The sequence below is a fragment of the Hylobates moloch genome, unplaced genomic scaffold (genome assembly GCF_009828535.3).
Source record: "Hylobates moloch isolate HMO894 unplaced genomic scaffold, HMol_V3 SCAFFOLD_13, whole genome shotgun sequence".
NCBI classification, from domain to species: domain Eukaryota; kingdom Metazoa; phylum Chordata; class Mammalia; order Primates; family Hylobatidae; genus Hylobates; species Hylobates moloch.
The window spans coordinates 57962403-57984460 of NW_026652288.1; the positions used below are offsets into that span (position 1 = coordinate 57962403).

Below are 22058 nucleotides of genomic sequence, written 5' to 3' on the forward strand. Positions count from 1 at the left end.
TGTTCATAGGCCACCTTCGTTAAGCAGTACAAAGTCGTCTATTAAAAACTGATTTTGACAAACAAATTTTGTTTACAAAGACCATTACTCCTTACTTCTTTGGAAAGATCTTTTCATTTTTAAATGGAAAATGATGAAATTCTACATACATACAAAGCGAATATGTGCAAATAATTAAGAATATGCAGAGCACTAAATTGAAGGGAAAAGTAATATAAATGGTTATAATGGTTATACCTGAAGTATGAAAGCATATCATTAGTTTTTATTTTAATATAGTTAAAAATCTTCCCCATCCTAATAACGTCAGTAAAAGCAACTAACAAAATTGAAAGTAATGGTATAAAGTCAATGTAATGCAAATGAGGGTTTTTAGTTGATATATGCCTCTAATAATAGTGACCATATTTTAATGAAAGGGTTAATTATTGAGGATTACGTGATGCTCCTTAAATTTACATTATTAAATCTGCAACAGGGTGAATATTATAGAGTCAAACCTTTACAAACACAATGAAGTGTGGAAGTCTTTAATACTTAGTAAATATTTAAGGTCTATTAAATAACAAATTGGGTATCAAAATAAATATACTGAAGAAAAAACTGCTCTAGTTTAGATATATTTTAGTAGCTTAATAATGCATATATAAATGCCATTTTAACCTGGTGTTGTCACCCAAATTCCCTATGAATAAAGGTTTTAGAATAGCAGCTGAGTATCTCTGCTCATTTAATACAAACACTACTTCACTAGATATATTATACATCACAAGTGTATTCTTCCCCACTAATTTTAATGTTAATTCCAGAAACCTTTAAGTAAGAAGGGTCTCTAGGCTATTCTAACAACATTAAGTGCAACTAAAAAGTGAATTAAGTCACATTCTTTCCTTCAATATCACTGCACTCAGGTATTTCGTTAAATTGTTGAAAGCAAAGAAAAAGTTTAAGAAGATAGCACAATTGTTTACTTTGTGCAGGATGAGTAAGGATAGTAATCTACGTTGTGTATATAATCCATTTGCTCAATCCTGAAAGCATTCCCTTATTTCCCCCATTATATCTGGAGCGCAACAGACAAAAATTATTTTTCATCACTTTGAACTTGTCTTTATCATATACCAAGCCTATGTCACATTGTCTTGACCTTTTCCTAAATTACCGTGACAGAATATCACCAATAATCCATGTGTATGCTTGAATAAATGCAGTTAGTGCCTTCTAAAAACTGGAAAAAATATGCAAAACCTGAACAGCTCCTTCCTAAACTGGAAATATCTGTGGACACTTATGTGCAAATAGCATTTCTCTTACCTCTTTAAAGCGGTTTTTGAAATGGACTTAACAAGTAGCAATAAAACAAGTTGGACTGGATTTGATCGCTACATAGTGTGATCAACAGTCCCAGTTTGCTCAGGACTGAAGGGTTTCCAAGGACATGAGACTCAATACTAAAACTGATCAAGTTCCAGGTAAAACAGGGAGAATTTGTCACCCTGTCTCTTAAGTTCCCTTTCACCTTTAATATTTTTGCAACCATAAATATAGTTGTGATCACTGTTTTTTAACCAGTAAAACAACAATTTATGTACAGAACCATAGGGTCTACTAGTTTTCCTATGTCCTTATTTGAACATTCTTTCAGTGAGAGAGAAGAAAAGCACTAAACCCAGGTAGCTTAGAAGTCATCTGAAATTGGGCTTCTTAGGAAGAAAGAAAGCATATACAAAAACTCAAAGTATCTCAAAAGGGAGACTTACCCTCCTTAATTTTTCCTCCTACCCCACTTATATTTGGAATGCACACCTTTCCTCAACTCTGCTGCAGCTATCTCCCTGAGAACAAAAGCTTAACACAAACCAGATAACTGTGTCGACAAAAATTCTTTCAACAGAAACCTGCTCTCTTTCTACTGGGCCTAAAAATCCAGAAAATGATAAGTACATGCATTGGTCTGTTGTTTCAAGCAATCTCAGATGCAGATTTGCTTTCCATGAAGTCAAAAGGTCTGTCTCCATTCCCTTCAATTAACTCTGGCTTTAAACCTTCCATGGAGAACTTTAGTTATCTCAAAGTATGTCACAATATCTTCTAACAGTGATGATACTGATATTTTTATTTTTATTTTTATTTTTTTTAGATGGAGTCTTGCTGTGTCACCAGGCTGCAGTGCAGTGGCACGATCTCGGCTCACTGCAACCTCTGATTCCCAGGTTCAAGTGATTCTCCTGCCTCAGCCTCCCGAGTGAGGCTGGGAGCTGGGATTATAGGCACGCGCCATCACGCCCAGCTAATTTTTGTGTTTTCAGTAGAGACTGGGTTTCACCATGTTGACCAGGATGGTCTCTATCTCTTGACCTCATGATCCACCTGCCTTGGCCTCCTAAAGTCTTGGGATTACAGGCATGAGCCACGGCACTTGGCCAATACTGATTTTTATGTAAAATATAGATAACAAAACCTTTCTGAGGGTGGTTATGTCACCAAGAATGCATGAAACTATTCCAAAATTAGTCCTGTGTTTATTCCTTTATTCCTTCTAGTCAGTATGCCCAAAGCACTGACAATAGTTATCTGTCATTTACCATGTTTTAAAATCTATCAAATCTAGTATTTTCCTTCAGTATCTCTCCCACCCAACTTTCTTTTCTTGTTACTTTTTTTTTGAGAGAGAGTCTCAGTCTTTCGGCCAGACTGGAGTGCAGTGGCATGATCTCGGCTCACTGCAACCTCCATCTCCTGGGCTCAAGCGATTCTCCAGCCTCAGCCTCCCAAGTTGCTGGGATTACAGGCATGTGCCACCACGCCTGGCTAATTTTTGTATTTTTAGTAGAGACATGATTTCACTATGTTTGCCAGATTGGTCTCAAACTCCTGACCTCAGGTAATCTGCATGCCTCGGCCTCTCAAAGTGGTGGGATTACAGGCCTGAGCCACTACGCCAAGCCCCAACTTTCTTAATCAATGCCATCTCCTTTAACCGTTTTCTATTGCAAAGTATATCCCAGTGTTCCACATAATTGATACAATCTTGTACATATCAATTGACATCTTCCACACCATAGTTTTCATTAGAATCCCTTCATAATTTAGAGTTTGCCATACCAACATTTAGATAATTATACATCTAGATAATACATGTAGGTAATTTTACTTCAAATTCAGAATTTTAAAAAAGTAATTAGAATAAATTTCTATCTATACTTCTGTTGTCATTTAAAAAATTCAATTGAAGTAAACAAAATAAGGGTCAATTTTACACAATTTCAAAAAATCATTTTATATATTTCTGTTTTTATTTATCATAATGCACTGAATTCTGAAAAAAATATTACTCTTATTAATACTTTAACCATGTCTCCATTCGTTCTTTCAGTAACTATTGAGTACCCATGCTGTATCATATACCGTGTTTAGGCAACGTAGACTATGGTATAACAATAAGAATTTAAGGAAAAATGTCATTTTAAGGTAAAATGACTATTCAAAAGCATTTATTAACTACCACGTAGGAAATAAAAATATCCAGGACTTCTTATGTTTTTCTCAGTATGTAAATTAGGTTTTCAAGTCAACAATGACATTTAATCTCATTACAATGTAGTAACATTTTGTAGGGTGAAACTTTATAAAATATAGAACAAAACAAACTTTATACTACATATGAAAAGCACCAAGAACAACAGAAAATTAAGCAAATAATTTTACGGTCATTTACAGTCATTTTTCTAAAATGACTGTATCTTATGATCTTCACGTCACAATGAACTGAGATGTAGCCAAGGGAAATTTACAATGTCCTGTAGATACGCCCTTGCTAAGTCTTTTCAACCAAGTGGGCCTGAATTCCCTATATGTGAATAGAAGTACTTCCAGCAATGAGATATGTTCCAAATACCCTGAATCTACAAATAGGTGGCTATGTAATTCTTCTTCTTTTTTTTTTTTTTTTTTTTGAGTCATAGTTTCACTCTTGTTGCCCAGGCTGGAGTGCAATGGCATGATCTTGGCTCACTGCAACCTCTGCCTCCCGGGTTCAAGCGATTCTCCTGCCACAGCCTCCCGAGTAGCTGGGATTACAGGCACTCACCACCATGCCTGGCTAATTTTTTGTATTTTTAGTAGAGATGAGGTTTCACTATGTTGGCTAGGCTGGTCTCGAACTTCTGACCTCAGATGATCCTCCCGCCTCAGCCTCCCAAAGTGCTGGGATTACAAGTGTGAGCCACCACACCTGGCCAATAATTCATCAACTAAACTAGCACGAAAAGGGCTACCCTTAGTGATTACTCTAAAATAACAGGCCTAATTCAGCAATGTCCCAGGGTGGTGGAGGGCGATACACACACACACACACACACACACACAAATACACATAAGGATGAAGGGTGATGCCACTAACACAGGATTGACACCCTTCACTAGCTCTAGAATTCAGTTCTATGGGTACTAGCACTACTTGACAAAGATAATAACATCAGAGATATTGTGACCTTATACTCCAAATTTGTTAGGACTGTTCTATTAGTAATAGCCTATCCCTTTATTGCCATAAATACATGTATAACTTAAAATATTATGTGTCCAAATTTCTGATTTGGAGAATATAGCCATAATAAAAATAGTATCTTCTCCCGTCTGTGCAGAAATAGGGCAAGGTTTTAAAATTCAGATTCAAAGAGCAAAAAGATCAATGCAACTAGGATAGTCCTGTCACTAGAGGGCAGAAGCCATTCATGTGATGAAGTAAAGAATAATACAAGCATTTTCTATAAGCGGTTTTGGGGATTTTTAAATGTTTTAGAAAGGTGTCCAAGTAACAGAATAGGATACTTGCTATACCTCTATCTAAACTAAACTTCAATGAAATCTTATTTTTGGCTTAAACCTGGATACAAAATTACATCTAAAGAGTTTGGGAAAAAAATTTAATTAGACATGAAAAAATTTCATTAAGCTAAACATTTTAGGAAATATAAAAGTCATATTAAGTTTACTTACAATTGACATTAGAGTCAGTATATAGTTTTGCAAATTCGATCCATGAGCAGAAACCACTTTAGCATCAGCTGTAACCATAATTTCAACGTATCTTGGATATGATATAAGACGTTTTTTCCTGGAATGTAATTGACTTCTTTCATCTTTCAGTGGTACATTTTTTGATGTGTGTCCTAAAACTCTTTCTTTCATTACATTAAGATCTTCATTCATGTTGCTGTAGGTATGAAAGGGTAAACTGGTTTCCTTTATTTGACTTTCTAGGGAGAAAAAAAGAATATAATGCAGAGCCATTAAATTGGATGTGACCAAAAATATCGCAAAAAATAGAACAGCCAAAAATATTTAATACTTACATATCTGTTCCCAATGTGAAAATAAAAGGACAAAGAGAAATTATTATTTAAAATAGTATTGTACAGAATTATCACGAAGATTGCTTTTTATAGTAATAAAAAGTTTGCAAAAGTTCACATTTTCTTAGATTTTACCAACAAGAAATTTTATCTAAGTCATATTTGAAAAGGTATGACTATTCAAAAGTATTTATTAACTACCAAGTAGAAAATAAAAATATCCAGGACTTCTTATGTTTTTCTCAGTATGTAAATTAGGTTTTCAAGTCAACAGTGACATTTAATCTCATTACAGAGTAGTAACATTTTGTAGGGTGAAACTTTATAAAATATAGAACAAAACAAACTTTCTTTATACTACATATGAAAAACACCAAGAACAACAGAAAATTAAGTAAAATAACAATATGTGGGTGAATCTACTGAATTCAGAAAGGCAAATGTTCCTATAAATTTTTTAATACTTGATTATATAAAATACCTTATTTATTATGTTCGCTTATATATAAATACTGCATGAAAAATAATTGAACATTAAAGATTATTACAGTGAAGTAATATGCATTTAAGTCCTACGCACTTACAGAAACTTACACATTTATGTCTATGCATTTAAATCTTAATTAATTGCCCTAATGGAAAAAAAATTCATAGGCTGCACAGGTGCTTGTCCTATTTCTCTCCCCTTCATTTTGTTCCTCTCCTTTCCTCTTTACTTCTTCCTCTTTCTCTTGGCTAATTTTTCTGCCAATTGTTTGGTGGTGGTATTTTCAATAGAAAAGCGGACCAAAGGAGTCAAGCAAGAAGAAATAAAGGTCCTGGATAGTTTATAAACCAAATAATCAATACCAAAATAATCAATAACCAAGACATGGCTGTATTATAAGAATTAGATATAAATATAAAAACGTATTTCATTATTATTAAAATAATTCATTTTAAGTACAAATATAATCCTATGGCTGTAAGAAAGAAATGGAATGCTTTAGACATTAAGTTTCCACAGATGATTTTTTTTTAAATTAATATAAAAAATTTTATTTGTCTTATTCTTTTTTTTCTATTTAACTTTTATTTTAGGTTCAGGCATACATGTGCAGGTTTGTTCTGCAGATAAACTCGTGTCATGGGAGTTTGGTGCACAGATTATTTCGTTACCCAGGTACTAAGCATGTTATCCCATATTTGTTTTTTCTGATCCTCTCCCTCCTCCCACCATCCACCCTCAAGTAGGCCCAGGTGTCTTTTACTTATTGTGTCTATGTATTCTTGTTATTTAGCTCCCACATACAAGTGAGAACATGCAGTATTTGGTTTTCTGTTCCTGCATTAGTTTGCTAAGGCTAATGGTCTCTAGCTCCATCCATGTTGTTGAAAAGAACATGATCTTATTCTTTTTATGACTACATAATATTCCATGGTATATATGCACCACCATTTTCTTTATCTAGTCTACCACTGATGGGCATTTAGGTTGGTTCCATGTCTTTGTTACTTTAAATAGTGCTGCAGTGAACATACACATGCATGTGTCTTTATAGAACAATTTATATTCCTCTGGGTATATGCCCAATAATGGGATTGCTGGGATGAATGGTAATTCTGTTTTTAGTTCTTTGAGGAACTGCCACACTGCTTTCCACAATGGCTGAGCTAATTTACACTCCCGCCAGCAGTGTGTAAACATTCCCCTTTCTCCACAACCTCATCGGCATCTATTTTTTTTATTTTTTAGTCATAGCCATTCTGACTGATGTGAGATGGTATCTCATCATGGTTCTGATGTGCATTTCTCTAATGATTAGTGACGTTGGGCATTTCTTCATATGTTTGTTGGCTACCTGTATGTCTTCTTTTGAAAAGTGTCTATGAACTTCTTTTTCTAATTCCTAAAAACATCTAGCTTTTAATATTGCTATGTTCCTAGGTTTTAAAATTTATCTCAGTGGGAAATTCTGGAAATTTGACAAATTGTGCAGTCCTAAAACTTTTTCCTGCCATTTTCTCCTGAAGTGACTTAGCCACTAAAGTATCCATCACCAATTACTGGATCCTAGAGGAGATCCCAGATATACCTGATATATAGAAATCTTAATCAAGGAAAAGATAAATATTTATGCTTTGATTTATTTGTTAATTTTAAAGAAATATTGCATGTCTAATCCATATCAGGAAACATTTAGATATTGAAGAGAAAATAGCACCTAATAAAGCTTACACTCTAGTTGAAAGAGGCAAAAAATAAATTAACAACATAGTAAAGATAAAATTTCAGGTATCTTCAGGTGCTTCAATACCAATTCAACCAAGAGACAAAAAAAATACGATTCTACCTACCAGAATGACTAAAATTACAAAGAGCAATAATACCTAGTGGTACAATCACTTTGAAAACCAGTCTGGCAAATTTTAAATTAGACATGCATCTACCCTATGACACTGCAGTTCCACCCCTAGGTATTTATCTAAGAGAAGGAAAACATGTTCACAAGAAAACTGGTGTAAGTTCATAGCAAAACAAATATATAGACTGAAGAACTACAATAGAGACCCCAGATACAAACCCTTATGTATATGATCAAATGATTTTTGACAAGAGTGCCAAGACGGCCGGGCGCAGTGGCTCACGCCTGTAATCCCAGCACTTTGGGAGGCCGAGGCGGGCGGATCACGAGGTCAGGATATCGAGACCACCCTGGCTAACACAGTGAAACCCTGTCTCTACTAAAAATACAAAAATATTAGCCGGGCGTGGTGGCGGGTGCCTGTAGTCTCAGCTATTCGGGAAGCTGAGGCAGGAGAATGGCGTGAACCCGGGAGGCAGAGCTTGCAGTGAGCCGACATCGCGCCACTGCACTCCAGCCTGGGCGACAGAGCCAGACTCCGTCTCAGAAAAAAAAAAAAAGAGTGCCAAGACCACTCAATATACAAAGACTAACTCAAAATGAGTTACAAATCTAAAAGACCCAAAATATTAAAACTCATAGAAGAAAACATAGAGAAAGTGTTTCATAACATTGGATTTGGCAGTGATTTATTGGATATGGCATCAAACGCACAGGCAACAAAAGCAAAAACAGACAAATGGGAATACATCAAACTTAAAAAATTATTGTTCAAAGGACACAATCAACAAAGCAAAAAAGCAGCCTATGGATTAGGAGAAAATATTTACAAACTATATATCTGATAAGGAATTAATATCTAGAATATTAAAAAATTTCCTACAATTCAACAACAAGAAAACAAATAACCTGATTAAAAATGAATAAAGACTTGCATAAACACTTTCCCAAATGCATTATACAAATTATCAACACACATATGAAAAGATGCTCAGCACAATTAATTATTTAAAAAATGCAAATCAAAACCACAATATCACTTCACACTCATAAGAATGACTATTAAACACACACACAGAAACAGAGAGAAAGAGAGAATAAGAAATGTTGACAAGTATGTGGAGAAGTTGGAAACCTTATGCACCGTTGGTAGGGTTGTAAAATGGTATAACCACTATGGAAAACAATATGGACGTTCCTTAAGAAATAAAAATAAAACTACCATATGATCCAGCAATCCTACTGCGGTAAATATCCAAAAACAATGAAAGCAGGGTCTTGAAGAGCTATTTGTACACCCATGTTCATTGCAGTATTATTTACAATAGCTAAGAAGTAGAAGCAACCCAAATGTCCATTGATAAAGGAATGAATAAACAAAATGTAGTATACACATACAGTGAAATATTATTCAGTATAAAAGAGGAAGGAAGGCATGCGTGGTGGCATGCACCTGTAGTTCCAGCCATTCTAGAGGCTGAGATGGGAGGATCACTTGAGCCTTCAAGTTTGAGGCTACAGTGAGCTATGATATACCACTGCACTCCAGCTTGGGTAAGAATGAGACTCCACCTCTAAAACAAACAAACAAAAACAACAACAACATAAAAGGAAGGACATGCTGTCACATATGACAACATGAATGAACCTTGGAGTCATTATGCTAAGTGAAATAAGCCAGTTTTTAAAAAATCCTGTATGATTTTACTTAAATGAGATACTTAAAATAGTAAAATTCATTGAAACAAAATGTGTACTGGTGGTTACCAGGGGACAGAGAAAAGGGAAAATGGGGAGTTGTGAATGGATATAGTCTCAGTTTGCAAGATGAAAAAGTCCTGGAGATCTGTTGCATAACAATGTGAATATACTTAACACTACTGAAGTGTACATGTAAAAAGGGTTAAGATGGCAAATCTCATGTTACCTTTTTTTTTTTTTTTTTGAGGTGGAGTTTCGCTCCATCACCAGGCTGGAGTGCAGTGGTGCGATCTCGGCTCACTGCAACCTCTGCTTCTCGGGTTCAAGCAATTCTCCTGCCTCGGCCTCCCAAGTAGCTGGGATAACAGGCGCGCACCACCACGCCCAGCTAATTTTTGTATTTTTAGTAGAGATGGGGTTTCACCATGTTGGTCAGGCTGGTCTTGATATCGTGACCTCATGATCTGCCCACCTCGGCCTCCCAAAGTGCTGGGATTACAGGCGTGAGCCACCGCACCTGGCCACCTTTTTTTTTTTTTTTTTACCACAATTAAAAAATGTTTCAAAGAATGTTTATAGCACTTTCATTCATAATAGTCAAACCTAGAAACAACCCAAATGTCTGTCCACAGGAGAAAACTAGAAAGGATAAGAACTAAGCTTCACAAAGGAGCTAGGGAGTGAGGGAAATGAGGAGATGCTGGTCAAACATACAAACTTTTAGTTATAGGATGAATAACGTCTGGGAATTGAACGTACAGCATAGTGACTATAATTAATAATACTGTCTTATTTAATGGAAATTTGCTAAGAGAATAGCTTTTATGTGTTGTCAGCACACACATCACTCTATGAAGTGATGATGTGTTAATTAATTTAATTGTGGTAATCATTTCACATGTATACATATATCAATCATCATGATGTATACCTTGAATATATACAGTTTTTATCAATCAATTATACATCAATAAAGCTGGGGTGGGGGAAGTGATAATGAACAAAGCTTCAGCAAGAGATGCTTTCCCTGTCCATACGTGGCATCCTATTCTGGGAAAGGCTGACTATGATAGCTGGTGTAGCAGCACTGGATATAATTTGCAATGTGGGACAAGCAGCCCTCACCTGAGAAGAGAAAAGCTGTCTCCACACTCCTCAAAAGAATGCATCCCTCTTGTCAAGTAACTTACCACTTGTCTCTAGCAGAAAAACAAATCCCATCTTATCTTCTACTGCCCGTTAATATCTCACTGCCTGAAGAATCTCCAAAAGTCTGTCTAGCTTGAGTGCTAAGAAATTATATGTCTCACTGGCTAACAGTAATAAGTAACAAATAACACAATTCAATTAAGAAAGCACCATGGTTTGAAGAAATCAGGCTGACAGAGACTAAACTAGAATAGATGGTTTCAGTGCAAACTAAGATAATGAAAGAGTGCCACATTATTCATAATGCTAAATGCCCATCAATGACAGAATGGATAAAGTAAACATGGTATATATACACCATGGAATTCTATGCAGCCATGAAAAAGGAACGAGATATCTTTTGGGGGCCATGGATGAAGCTGGAGGCCATTATCCTTAACAATCTAATGCAGGAACAGAAAACCAAATACTGCATGTTCTCACTTACAAGTGGAAGCTACATGATGAGAACTCAAGTTCACAGAGAATGGAACAACAGACACTAGGGCCTACTTGAGAGTGGAGGGTGGGAGGAGGGAGAGGAGCAGAAAAAAAAATATCTATTGGGTACTGGGCTTAGTACCTGGGTGATGAAACAATATGTTCGACAAACCCGTGTGACACAGGTTTACCTACATAACAAACTGGCACATGTACCCCAAACCTAAAATAAAAGCTAAAAAAAAAAATAAAATGATGAAAGAAACAGTTTCTGTCTGGAATGAGAACACTGAAGGAGATGCTAATTAGATCACAGAAAAAAAGTCTGCAATAAAAAAGCATAAATTTTTAAAGACTATTATTATTATCATTGAAACATTTAATAACACCACATAAGATAGGTGCTATTGTTAATCTCATTTTACAGATGAGGAATCTACAACTTATAGAGCTTAAGAAACTCACATACACAGTTGCTAAGTAACGGAGGTAGAAATAAAAACAAATAAAAGGAACAAAACTAAACAGATAATTTATCATGATCAAACTGAATGGGTTGAATTTGTCCATCAAAAAACAAAAACTTTATAGAACTGAGTTAATAAACAAAATCTAGCCATATGTTAACTAATGAGTAGCATGGCTGGGATTCAAATCCTGGGGACCTGGTTCAGAGTTTTTTTTAATTAAAATTTTTTTATTATTAAAAAATACTTCATAAGTACATAGTAGGTATATATATTTATGGGGTACATGAGATATTTTGATAGAGGCATATAGTACATAATAACAACATCAGGGTAAATGGGGTATAAATCATCTGAAGCATTTCTCCTTTCCTTGTGTTGCAAATAATCCAATTATACTCTTTTAGTTATTTTGAAATGTACAATAAACTATTGCTGACTGTAGTCACCTAGTTGTACTAGACTTTATTCATTCTATCTAACTAGGTATTAAGCCCAGCATGCATTAGCTAGGCTAGAGCAGCAGGAAGATGCTCTCCCTCCCCCAACCCTGACAGGCCCCAGTGTGTGTTGTTCCCCTCCCTGTGTCCATGTGTTCTCGTTGTTCAACTCCCACTTATAAATAGTGAGAACATAAGGTGTTTGGTTTTCTCTTCCTGAGTTAGTTTGCTGAGGATAATGGCTTCCAGCTCTACCCATGTTCCTGCAAAGGACATGATCTCGTTCCTTTTTATGGCTGCATAGTAGTCCATGGTGTATATGTACCACATTTTCTCTTTCCAGTCTATCATTGATTGGCATTTGTTGATTCCATGTCTTTGCTATTGGGAATAGTGCTGCAATGAACATATGTGTGCATTTATCTTTATAATAGAATGACATAAGGACTCTGCTTGACAATGACGTTTAAAGACAAAAGGAAAGAGAACCAAAATTTAACAACAAATACAATGTTATCAATACAGATCTCAGGGGTTTAATTTCATCAGCAATGGAATCAACCATAAGAGAACATTCTACACGACTCTTTGGCAAAGTAATTGAACAATTTAGAAGAACTGTATAATTTCTTACTTGAACACACAACAGTGTTAATAAATGTTGTCACTATAAGTAAGGAAAGTGAGAAAATTAAATCCAACATAGTTTTTAAAATATAGGTAAAAACTAAAATAAAAATATATGCCATATATGGGTATAATAACATCACATAAGAAGAAGAAAGCAAGGAGATGACAAACATGGAATTTAGAATGCTGGTTGCTTCAGGTAAAGGGAGGCAAGTGAACAAAATGGGTGAGAGCAGTGAAATTATGTGGTTGCATTTGGGTTGTTATCCAGGTCCTATATATTGTATTGGGTCATATATTCATCAATATGTATTATATTATTAATAACTTCTTAGTAAATAGTAATATACCAAACTGACTGCTATTAAAGCAATATGCTGGCTCTCATCACTATCATAAAAAATTGTTTTGGTAACACTAGCTAAAGCAATAAGAAAATAAAATGAAATAAACAGTATGAATATTAGGAAGAAAATTTTTTCATTGTTCTGATTTTATTTTGTAGATGAAAGGCTTGCCTAACTGAAAAACCCAGGAAACTAAATAAGAAACCAATTAAAACAATAATGCTCAATAGAGGAATAGTTGAATAATGTAATGTTAGGCAGTTGTTAAATGAATGAATTAGGTCTGTAAGTTTTGATATGGAAGGATGTCTAGAATGCATTTTTAAGTAAAAATATAAATGGTGTGTGTAGTTCAATCCCAGTTTTGTAAAAACAAACTCTTTTCCACATATACAATTACTTATAAAATTTATATAATGAGCCTAAAAGGTATACACCCCAAACATTTAACAATAAGTGAGACAGAAGAGGGAGACAGTAAAACTATTACATGCTTTCTTTAACATCTCGGTGCCCTTTAAATTATTACAATGAGCTTATTTTATTACTGTAATTTTAAATTTAAATTATTATTTTTAAAAACAGCATATATTGCTATTTTCTTGGCTAAATATCTAATCTCATTACTTTTTTTTTTGTATTTATACCTAAGTGGTGTTACAAATGTTGATACAATTACCTTTCCAAATACCCTATACAAATGGCCACTATTCAAAGCACATTGGCCAGTCCAATTACATCATTTCTATGTAATGCATCCCTTTCTATTTAGGTCCCATTTAGTCAAATGTTAAAATAATGTGTTGTCTTTTATTAATAACAAGCGTATTATGACCCAAAACTAATTTAGACCAAAGCAAAACACAAAATCACGCACATCATGCAACAATGATAATCTGCCCACTACAGCATAAAACACTTGAAAATTACCATCATTGAATATCTCTTATAACAGCATGGTGTATTCTAGAATGCAAGCAGGATGTTAAAACAATAATAAGAATATAAACTACTAGAAAATTACTGTTAAATAATAATATAATTAGAATCCCATAATTCTACTTGGATGTCCTACTGGCATCTCATATTTAAACATATAAAACTGAATTCATCATTTTCTTCTCCCATACACAGTTTCCCTTTCTATTAATGTAAGAAATAGCCTCCCAATACCTATAACTCATATTCAAAACTGAACATTACCATTGGGCTCCTCCTACCCTCCTTCACCCTTTATATCTAGTCACCAAGTTTGGCCATTTCTCCTTCAAAATGCTCCTTGTGTTGCTTCTCCTGCAGGGTCCTTGCCTTCTCATTCAGGTCCTTCTCACCTCAGAACATTATTAGAATAATGAATACAAAATTAGACACAGAGTCTCCCAAATGTTCCTGCCATCTTCAATCTCTTGTCCCTCCCATTCATCTTTCATTTATGTCCAAAAAGATTCATTTTTAGAAACATTCCTTTTATCTCATCCTTATTTAGGATGAGATATAATGGATCTTCATTGCCCATAAGATAAAGTCTAAGCCTCTCCCTACTAGCCCACCCCTAAACACAGTCACCACCACCAAGCTATAAATTCCCTAAAAACTGAGAACACTGTTAGGCAATATGTTCTGCCTCTTATAAGTGCTCAGTAGGTGTTCGTGGAAAGAAAGAAAAAGGATTAGATGAAGAAAGGAAGAATAATGGAGGAGGGAGATAGAAAGAAGAAAGGCAGTGAGAGAGGGAAATGAAAGAAAAGAATATATTGAAGAACAAGACAAAAGAGTTTATCAGGCCAGATCTTCAGGATGGGAACAATACTAATTGTGATGTACAACAGGAACAATTCAAAGACAGATATGTGATCTTTGATTTGCCTAATATTAAGTACAACATTCATTCTGATGTCTGTACACAGGCTAGAATTGACATAATGCTCTATATTTGACCAGATAAGGAAACACATTTTACACTTCTCCACTAGCATGCAACCATCCATTTTTTAAATGAGGACGTAAAAGTGAAATGATGCTTATTCTAGACTTAACATCTCAAACAACTTGCTGAATGTGCAACAGATCAAATACCTGGGTGAGCTTTGAGATAAAGTGTGACCATATCAGATGTATTGTGAAATCTCACATTTTCTTATGATTTAAATTGTTTTCTGGATCTATTATATGCCCTGTGTTGCCACACTATTTTCTTATTAATACTACTATCAACAACAATAAAGATATAATACTAATTGCTTATTACATATCACGTACTAGTACACTTCACATATGTTATCTCATTTAGCATTAACAAAAACCCTATGAGGTAAGTACTATTATTATCCTCATTTTATGTATGAGGATAATTTTTATATGAGGATAATAATCATAATTTTATAAATGAAGATAATATTTTTATTATATATGAGGAAAGTGAGAAACAGGAAGGTTAAACTGCCTATTGTAATATAACTAATAAAATAAAATACCCTCATTTTATATACGAGGATAATAATTTTATATGAGGATGATAATAATCATAATTTTATGTATGAGGATATTATTATTATATCTGAGAAAAGTGAAGAACAGGAAGGTTAAACTGCCCATTGTAATATAACTAATAAAATATAAACCTGAAATACATTTATTTTAAAAATTAGTAGTATTTCATAACATAAAAGTGTATGAAAATCTAGTCCTCTGTGATTTCTCAATATTATTAGAAATTTCAACCAGTACTTTAGAATTATGGCTTGCAGCTTATAAAATATTTTATAGTACTTTTTTCAAAGAGTTTCACGAGTTAATTATTGGGACACCAACTAGTAATAATAAATTTGCAGAAGATTATGAACTTGCCAGTGGCCAGCTGAAACTTGAAACAAATCATTACACCATCAGCCTTCCTTGCATTCCTGAATCACTTACTATTATTGTGTACATTTTAAAACACAGAGACATGTGACACAGATTAGGTGAAATTTCAACAGCCACCAACTGAATAAGTGGCATAGCAAAGATATGAATTCAAATTTCTCAGCGTCAATTATTACAGCTGAACTCCCTATCACATGACTCTTCTAAAGGTTGAATGTAGTAATATATGAAGACTGTTGAGAATGTAGTAACCAGGGTCATGTTGGTAAATGTTGATTCCTAGAAAACTAAAAGACTAGCTACCTATATTCAAAAAAATGTGCATTACAGAGGTCCTCTTTGCATTATAGAAGCATAGAACTGAGCCAAGATTTGGATATAAAGGCTTTTGGCTCTACTTAGAATAAAAACCTGAGACAGATCTGATACTGTCCTTTCATCTAGTGGCCTTGAAGGAAAAAAGAAGGCATTAGAAACCCCCAAATTACCCCCATTATTCCTACAGATACCAAAAAATTCTACCTCCTCCCACTATGTGTGCTAACAGGACAATGGAGCACACTGATCAAGCGTCACAGAATAAATATTTTTCATTCTTCCACATTCTCAAGAAACCAACACACAGGATTTGTTCTAAAGAAGTATGAGACACACTTCCCTTAAAAGCTGCATCAAAGATTCCTGCATACATCAGGAACTGAAAACAGGCACATGTTCATTCACAAACTCAAGGCCTTTAAGGTTTTTTTTTTTTTAATGGAAAGGAACATGCACACCTGCTGTCTCTTTCGAGCTTTTGGCATCTTAACCTCTAAACTTGAAGAGCATTAAAACAAGGGGAACATGTGTGTAGCCCTCTGCATTTTTTTTCACTATATTGACCAGGCTGGTCTCGATATCCTAGGCTCAAGCAATCTTCCCACCTCGGCCTCTCAAAGCTCTGGGGTAAAAGGCATGAGCCCCCATGCCTGGCCTCACCCTTTGCATTTTAACATGGATGAAACTGGAAAACATCATTCTCAGTAAACTATCGCAAGGACAAAAAACCAAACACCGCATGTTCTCACTCATAGGTGGGAATTGAACAATGAGAACTCATGGACACAGGAAGGGGAACATCACATTCCGGGTACTGTTGTGGGGTGGGGGGTGGGGGGGGGCGGGGACAGCATTAGGAGATATACCTAATGCTAAATGACGAGCTAATGGGTGCAGGAAATCAACATGGCACATGGATACATATGTAACAAACCTGCACATTGTGCACATGTACCCTAAAACCTAAAGTATAATAAAAAAAAAAAAAAAATGCTTTTCTGGCCAGGCGGGATGGCTCACACCTGCAATCCCAGCACTCTGGGAGGCCGAGGCAGGCAGATCATGAGGTCAGAAGATCGAGACCATTCTGGCCAACATGGGAAACCCCATCTCTACTAAAAATACAAAAATCAGCTGGGTGTAGTGGTGCGGGCCTGTAATCCCAGTTACTTGGGAGGCTGAGGCAGGAGAACAGTTTGAACTAGGGAGGCAGAGGTTGCAGTGAGCCAAGATCTCGCTACTGCACTCCAGCCCACCCAGCGACAGAATGAGACTCTATCTAAAAAAAAAAAAAAATAAACAAATAAATAAATAAATAAATAAAATAAAGCTTCCCACATCTTCAAATGTGATTTACCAGAAATTCTAAGTGAAGAAGTCGGACTAAGACAAACCAATAGATCCTAATGTCAGAATTTAGATGGATGATTATACATATAGCAATGCGATATTCCAAACTCTTCCTCCATTATTTTTTGAAAAGATGTGCTTTTGAAAATCTTTTATCAGTGAATTAAATATATACTCTAGCATTTGAACATGTAAATGAAATGTATCATTTTGTTCTTTAAAGAAAAACCATGTGTTCAGAATTCATGCTGAATATTGATATCTACTGAGTGACTCTTGCAAATGTGTGAGGCTGCTGAAATTAGAATATGGCATAACTCTATTAAAATTGACAGTAATACATGATTCTACTACATTAATCTTATTTTCCTATTTTCAGATGAGCCTTCATGGCACTCCATTTCCAAGCCATGTCCACTGACTATGATTTAACAGCAGACAATAAATAACTCCTTTGTTTTTCAAATTTTTATATGGGTTGTTTCTGAACTAGATCAACCACAATCTCTAACTATCTGCTCCATGTGCATAAAATCATTCTAGAAATAACTTGAGATAATTTTAAGTACTAAGAATTCTAAAATACTTCCCAAAATACAAAGGTAATTCAAAGTAACCATTTATAATTTTTAACTTCTCTATTTACTCCATCAATTCAAGTATTGATACGATACTATTTTCAACACTGTTTTCAAATAACTTGATGAAATATTAGTATGAGCTTTTCCTTTTGTTATCAACTCTGTAATTTATGATGAATATTTGTTTAAAAAGTCATAATTCAGATATCTAAGACGTAAGCTAAGTTTACACTTTAACTCATTCTTTATTCTGATACTACTCTTGCGAATTTTTTTATTAATCTACATTTACTCCTCCTGGCTCTGTAATTTCTGAAAGAGCTTTTGACTGAAAACAACAGAATTCTCATATGAAATGTCCATCTAACCTTTTATATTTTCTCAAAAGACTTTGTAAAATAAGAAATATTAAAGATATTTTCCAAAGTAAATCTAGTGTTGAAAAACTTAGAGATCTAATTAAAAGATGGTCACTAAATGAATATTAAATGTTAGAAACAAAAATTCTATGTGATATATTAATAGTACTTAATACGTTTATTATGGAATCAGTTTTATTCACATGGCTTTTGTCAGCTGTTACTAAGTTCACTATTTTTAGATGTTGACAAAAGTAGGAAAAAATCAAACTTTAAAATTATTTATAGATTGAACACTTATTTTCAAACAGGTATTTTTATGCTACATCCCAGAATTTAATAATTCACCATTTTTCAAATGAATGTTCTCTCAATCTTATTTAACACCAAGAAAAATCTAGTATCTGGATACAACTGAATACGTGCAAAAGAAGTTGCAGACTGATAGGTCAGAGTGGGGAGGGAGGATCCCCCCCCACCCCATCGCCCCACCACCTTCAGTTTTCTGACTCTCTTTCAAGGGAGAGAACATTAGTCCTGAGGTCCAGTAGTCTGAGATGCTCGCCACATGAAACAGTATATTTGTTTCCTGTCCTGGTGATGGGTCCAACTCACTCCAACATATGATCTTTACAAAGTACTGAACACATGCTAGGGCCAGCCAAAACCATGAACCATCCTCCTTTTGCAGTTTTCCCTTGCATTTGTACTCTGTGAATGCAGCCCAGTCAGACGTGTCAATGTCTTTAAAAATAGGGCGCTTCTGAATGGTGCAATTCTGAATCAGATTCTAATTGCAAATAATTAGAATTACTGCTTCCTTTTCATAAGCAAAGCATCATGTGGCTAAGCAGCTCTCTACTAAAGCCAAAGATTCAAATTGACTTCGCTAAGCATTTACAATTAAGTGGTTGGTAGACCAAAGGAAAACTATAAAAGGAGCTACATGGCTGATTAGTGATCTAATATTTTAGATAGAAAAAGTTGTATATCTTGCTCTCTACAAATCTATTTATTTTCACTTATCTTCTTTACCTGGTGAGTAAATCTAAATGAGTATCAACTGTATAAAACAAAAATGATGTCCTTACAGAGCTTATATCCTATGGTCCATTATTTCAATCATTCCCTTCAGTAGGCCCTCATCGTCCTTGCTCTTCTTCTATCCAACACAAGAAAATTACAAACTATGCCCGTTGTGCACATGTACCCTAAAACTTAAAGTATAATTAAAAAAAAGAAAATTACAAACTAAATTTACTCTTGAACATACATGTAAAAATTCTAAACATAACATTATCAAACCAAGACTGGCAAAAATATAAGGTAGACATGACATTTGAGAATCAATCACATTCATCACATTAACTTAATAAAAGGAAATATGTATATTTATATATCTACATAATCATCTTGGTATATACAGGGAAAAAACTTGATAAAATTCAACATCCATTCATAATAAAGATTCTTAGTAAACTAGAAATTTAGGAGAATTTCCTTAATCAGATAAAGGGTACCTAAGAAAAACCGACAACAAACATTGTATGTATTAGAAAAGGTTGAAAGCTTTCGTTCTAAAACTTGAAGTGAGGCAAGGATTTTCGTTATTGCTATTTCTAAGGACAGTTCTAGAAAATCTAGCCAATGTAACAAAATAAGAAAAATAAATAAAATATTGAAAGATTGGAAAGGTAGAAATAAACTGTCTACATGATTATCAAGGTACAGAATCCAAAAGAATCAACAAATAAACCACTAGAGTACATAAATTTAGCAAGGTTGCTGAATATAGGGCCAATATTTTAAAATGCTTGCATTTTTATATAGAATAAACATAGCAATTAGAAAATAAAAATTTTAAATGATATCATTTACAATACTGTCAAAAGAAAACCCACCAAATGCCCAAGAAGAAAACTAACAAAAGATGTGAAGACCTCCACAAATAAATCTATTAAATATTATTTGGTAAATTAAAGAATAAATTGACAATATAACATATTCATGGGTTAGAAAACACAATATTATAAAGATGTGATTTCACCACCACACTGATCTGTTGACTCAATGAAGTACAATAGATATCTCTTTTTTTCTTTTGTGGAAACAAGATGATTCTAAACTCTGTATGTAAAATTTAAAGGGTTAAGAATGGCTAAGAAAATCTTGAAGAAGAATGAAGTCAAAGGCTTCCTCCAACATATCAAGACTTATAACAGAGCTACAATATCTCTAAAACAGTATGGCATTGGCACAAATAGACCAATGGAAGAGAACTCAATGTCCAAAACAGATCTACAGTATAGACACTTTTTGAATAAATGTTATATATGCTAAGTTTTTAAAATTCCTTTGAAATATCTCAATTATATTTTACAGGTAAGGTTTTACTAACATTGCTATTGATAATTTTATTTTCCACTGTTTTTGGGTTTTCATAAAGGAATAAGTCAAAGTTTGAAACTATTGATAAATCAAGTTCTTATTTTCAAACAGGCATTTAATTTCATTTTACTTAATGCTATATCCCAAAGTTCAATATGTCACCTTTTTTTTAAATTAAAGGTTTTCACCACAATAGGATTAGTCTCCAACAAGGAAGAACTAAAGACAATTCATCTAACTGTTAACTCTCCTTTATGATATCTAAGTTTTATAAGTTGTACTTATGCAAATATTCTCAAACACGTTCCAATTAGCTTGTTAAGGTCACCAATCACCTACTTTGCAAAATCCAGTAATCAATTCTAAATCTTCATGTGCTTTGAATTCTCAATACCATTTAGCCAGCTAATCAGTCCTACCTTCTTGTAAATCTTTCCTCAAGTGGTTTTTGGGCAAACATTCCTCAGTCTTCTTAGAATGTCCTTGACCTCTACTCTTCAATCTTCCTAGTTGATTTCTCCTCATCTCCCCAACTGCCAACTATTGGCATGCCCCATAGTTCAGTCTTTGGATTTTTTTTTTCTGTCTCTCTATCTAGTCTATTCCCCAGACAATCTCATTCAGCCTTATATCTTTAAAAATCATTGGTATTCTGACTCCTAAATTCTTATCTCAAGCCTAAACCCCTCTACTGATGTTACAGTTCACTTACTCTATTGCCTACTTCTCTCCCTTTGGATTTCCAACAGGCACCTCAAACTCAAAATGCCTAAAATCTAGTTGTTAATATTCCCTCCTGAACTTGTATTTCCCACAGACTTCCCCAACTTAGTAAATGAGAACTCCATCCTTCCATTGGCTCAGGAAAAAAAAAAAAAAAGAATAATCTGACAACTCTCTTACTCTCAGCCCTCACCTACAACTTATCTGTCAGCTTGACCATTAAAATACATACAATACCTGGACACCTCTCACTTTCTTCATAGTTACCACCATAATTCAGCACCTCACCACTTCTTAACACAATTATTGCAGTGTACTGCAGCACCTCCTAATTGGTTTCCTTGCTTTTGCTTGTTCCCCTAGTTTTTTTCCCCAAGTAATCTGAGTGATCTCTTTAAAATGTGGACTGATTATATCATTACTATGTTCCATATCCGACAGTAGCTTCCAATGTTAGAGTTTAGCCAAATTCAGTACTGTGACTTAAAATGTCCTAAACGTAGAGGTGGATTCACCATGAACCTAAAAAAAAGCTTAAACTTTTGGTCTCTAGAAATT

General features: G+C 34.4%; 1 protein-coding gene across 1 annotated transcript in view; it reads right to left on the minus strand.

Annotated features, from left to right (window-relative positions):
- Nucleotides 1-22058, minus strand: part of ADAMTS20 (ADAM metallopeptidase with thrombospondin type 1 motif 20) — a 200847-nt gene that overhangs the window by 144384 nt on the left and 34405 nt on the right. The window contains exon 4 of the mRNA XM_032173750.1: nt 5002-5261. Within this exon, the coding sequence (XP_032029641.1) occupies nt 5002-5261 (260 nt within the window). The remainder of the gene's footprint in view (nt 1-5001; nt 5262-22058) is intronic.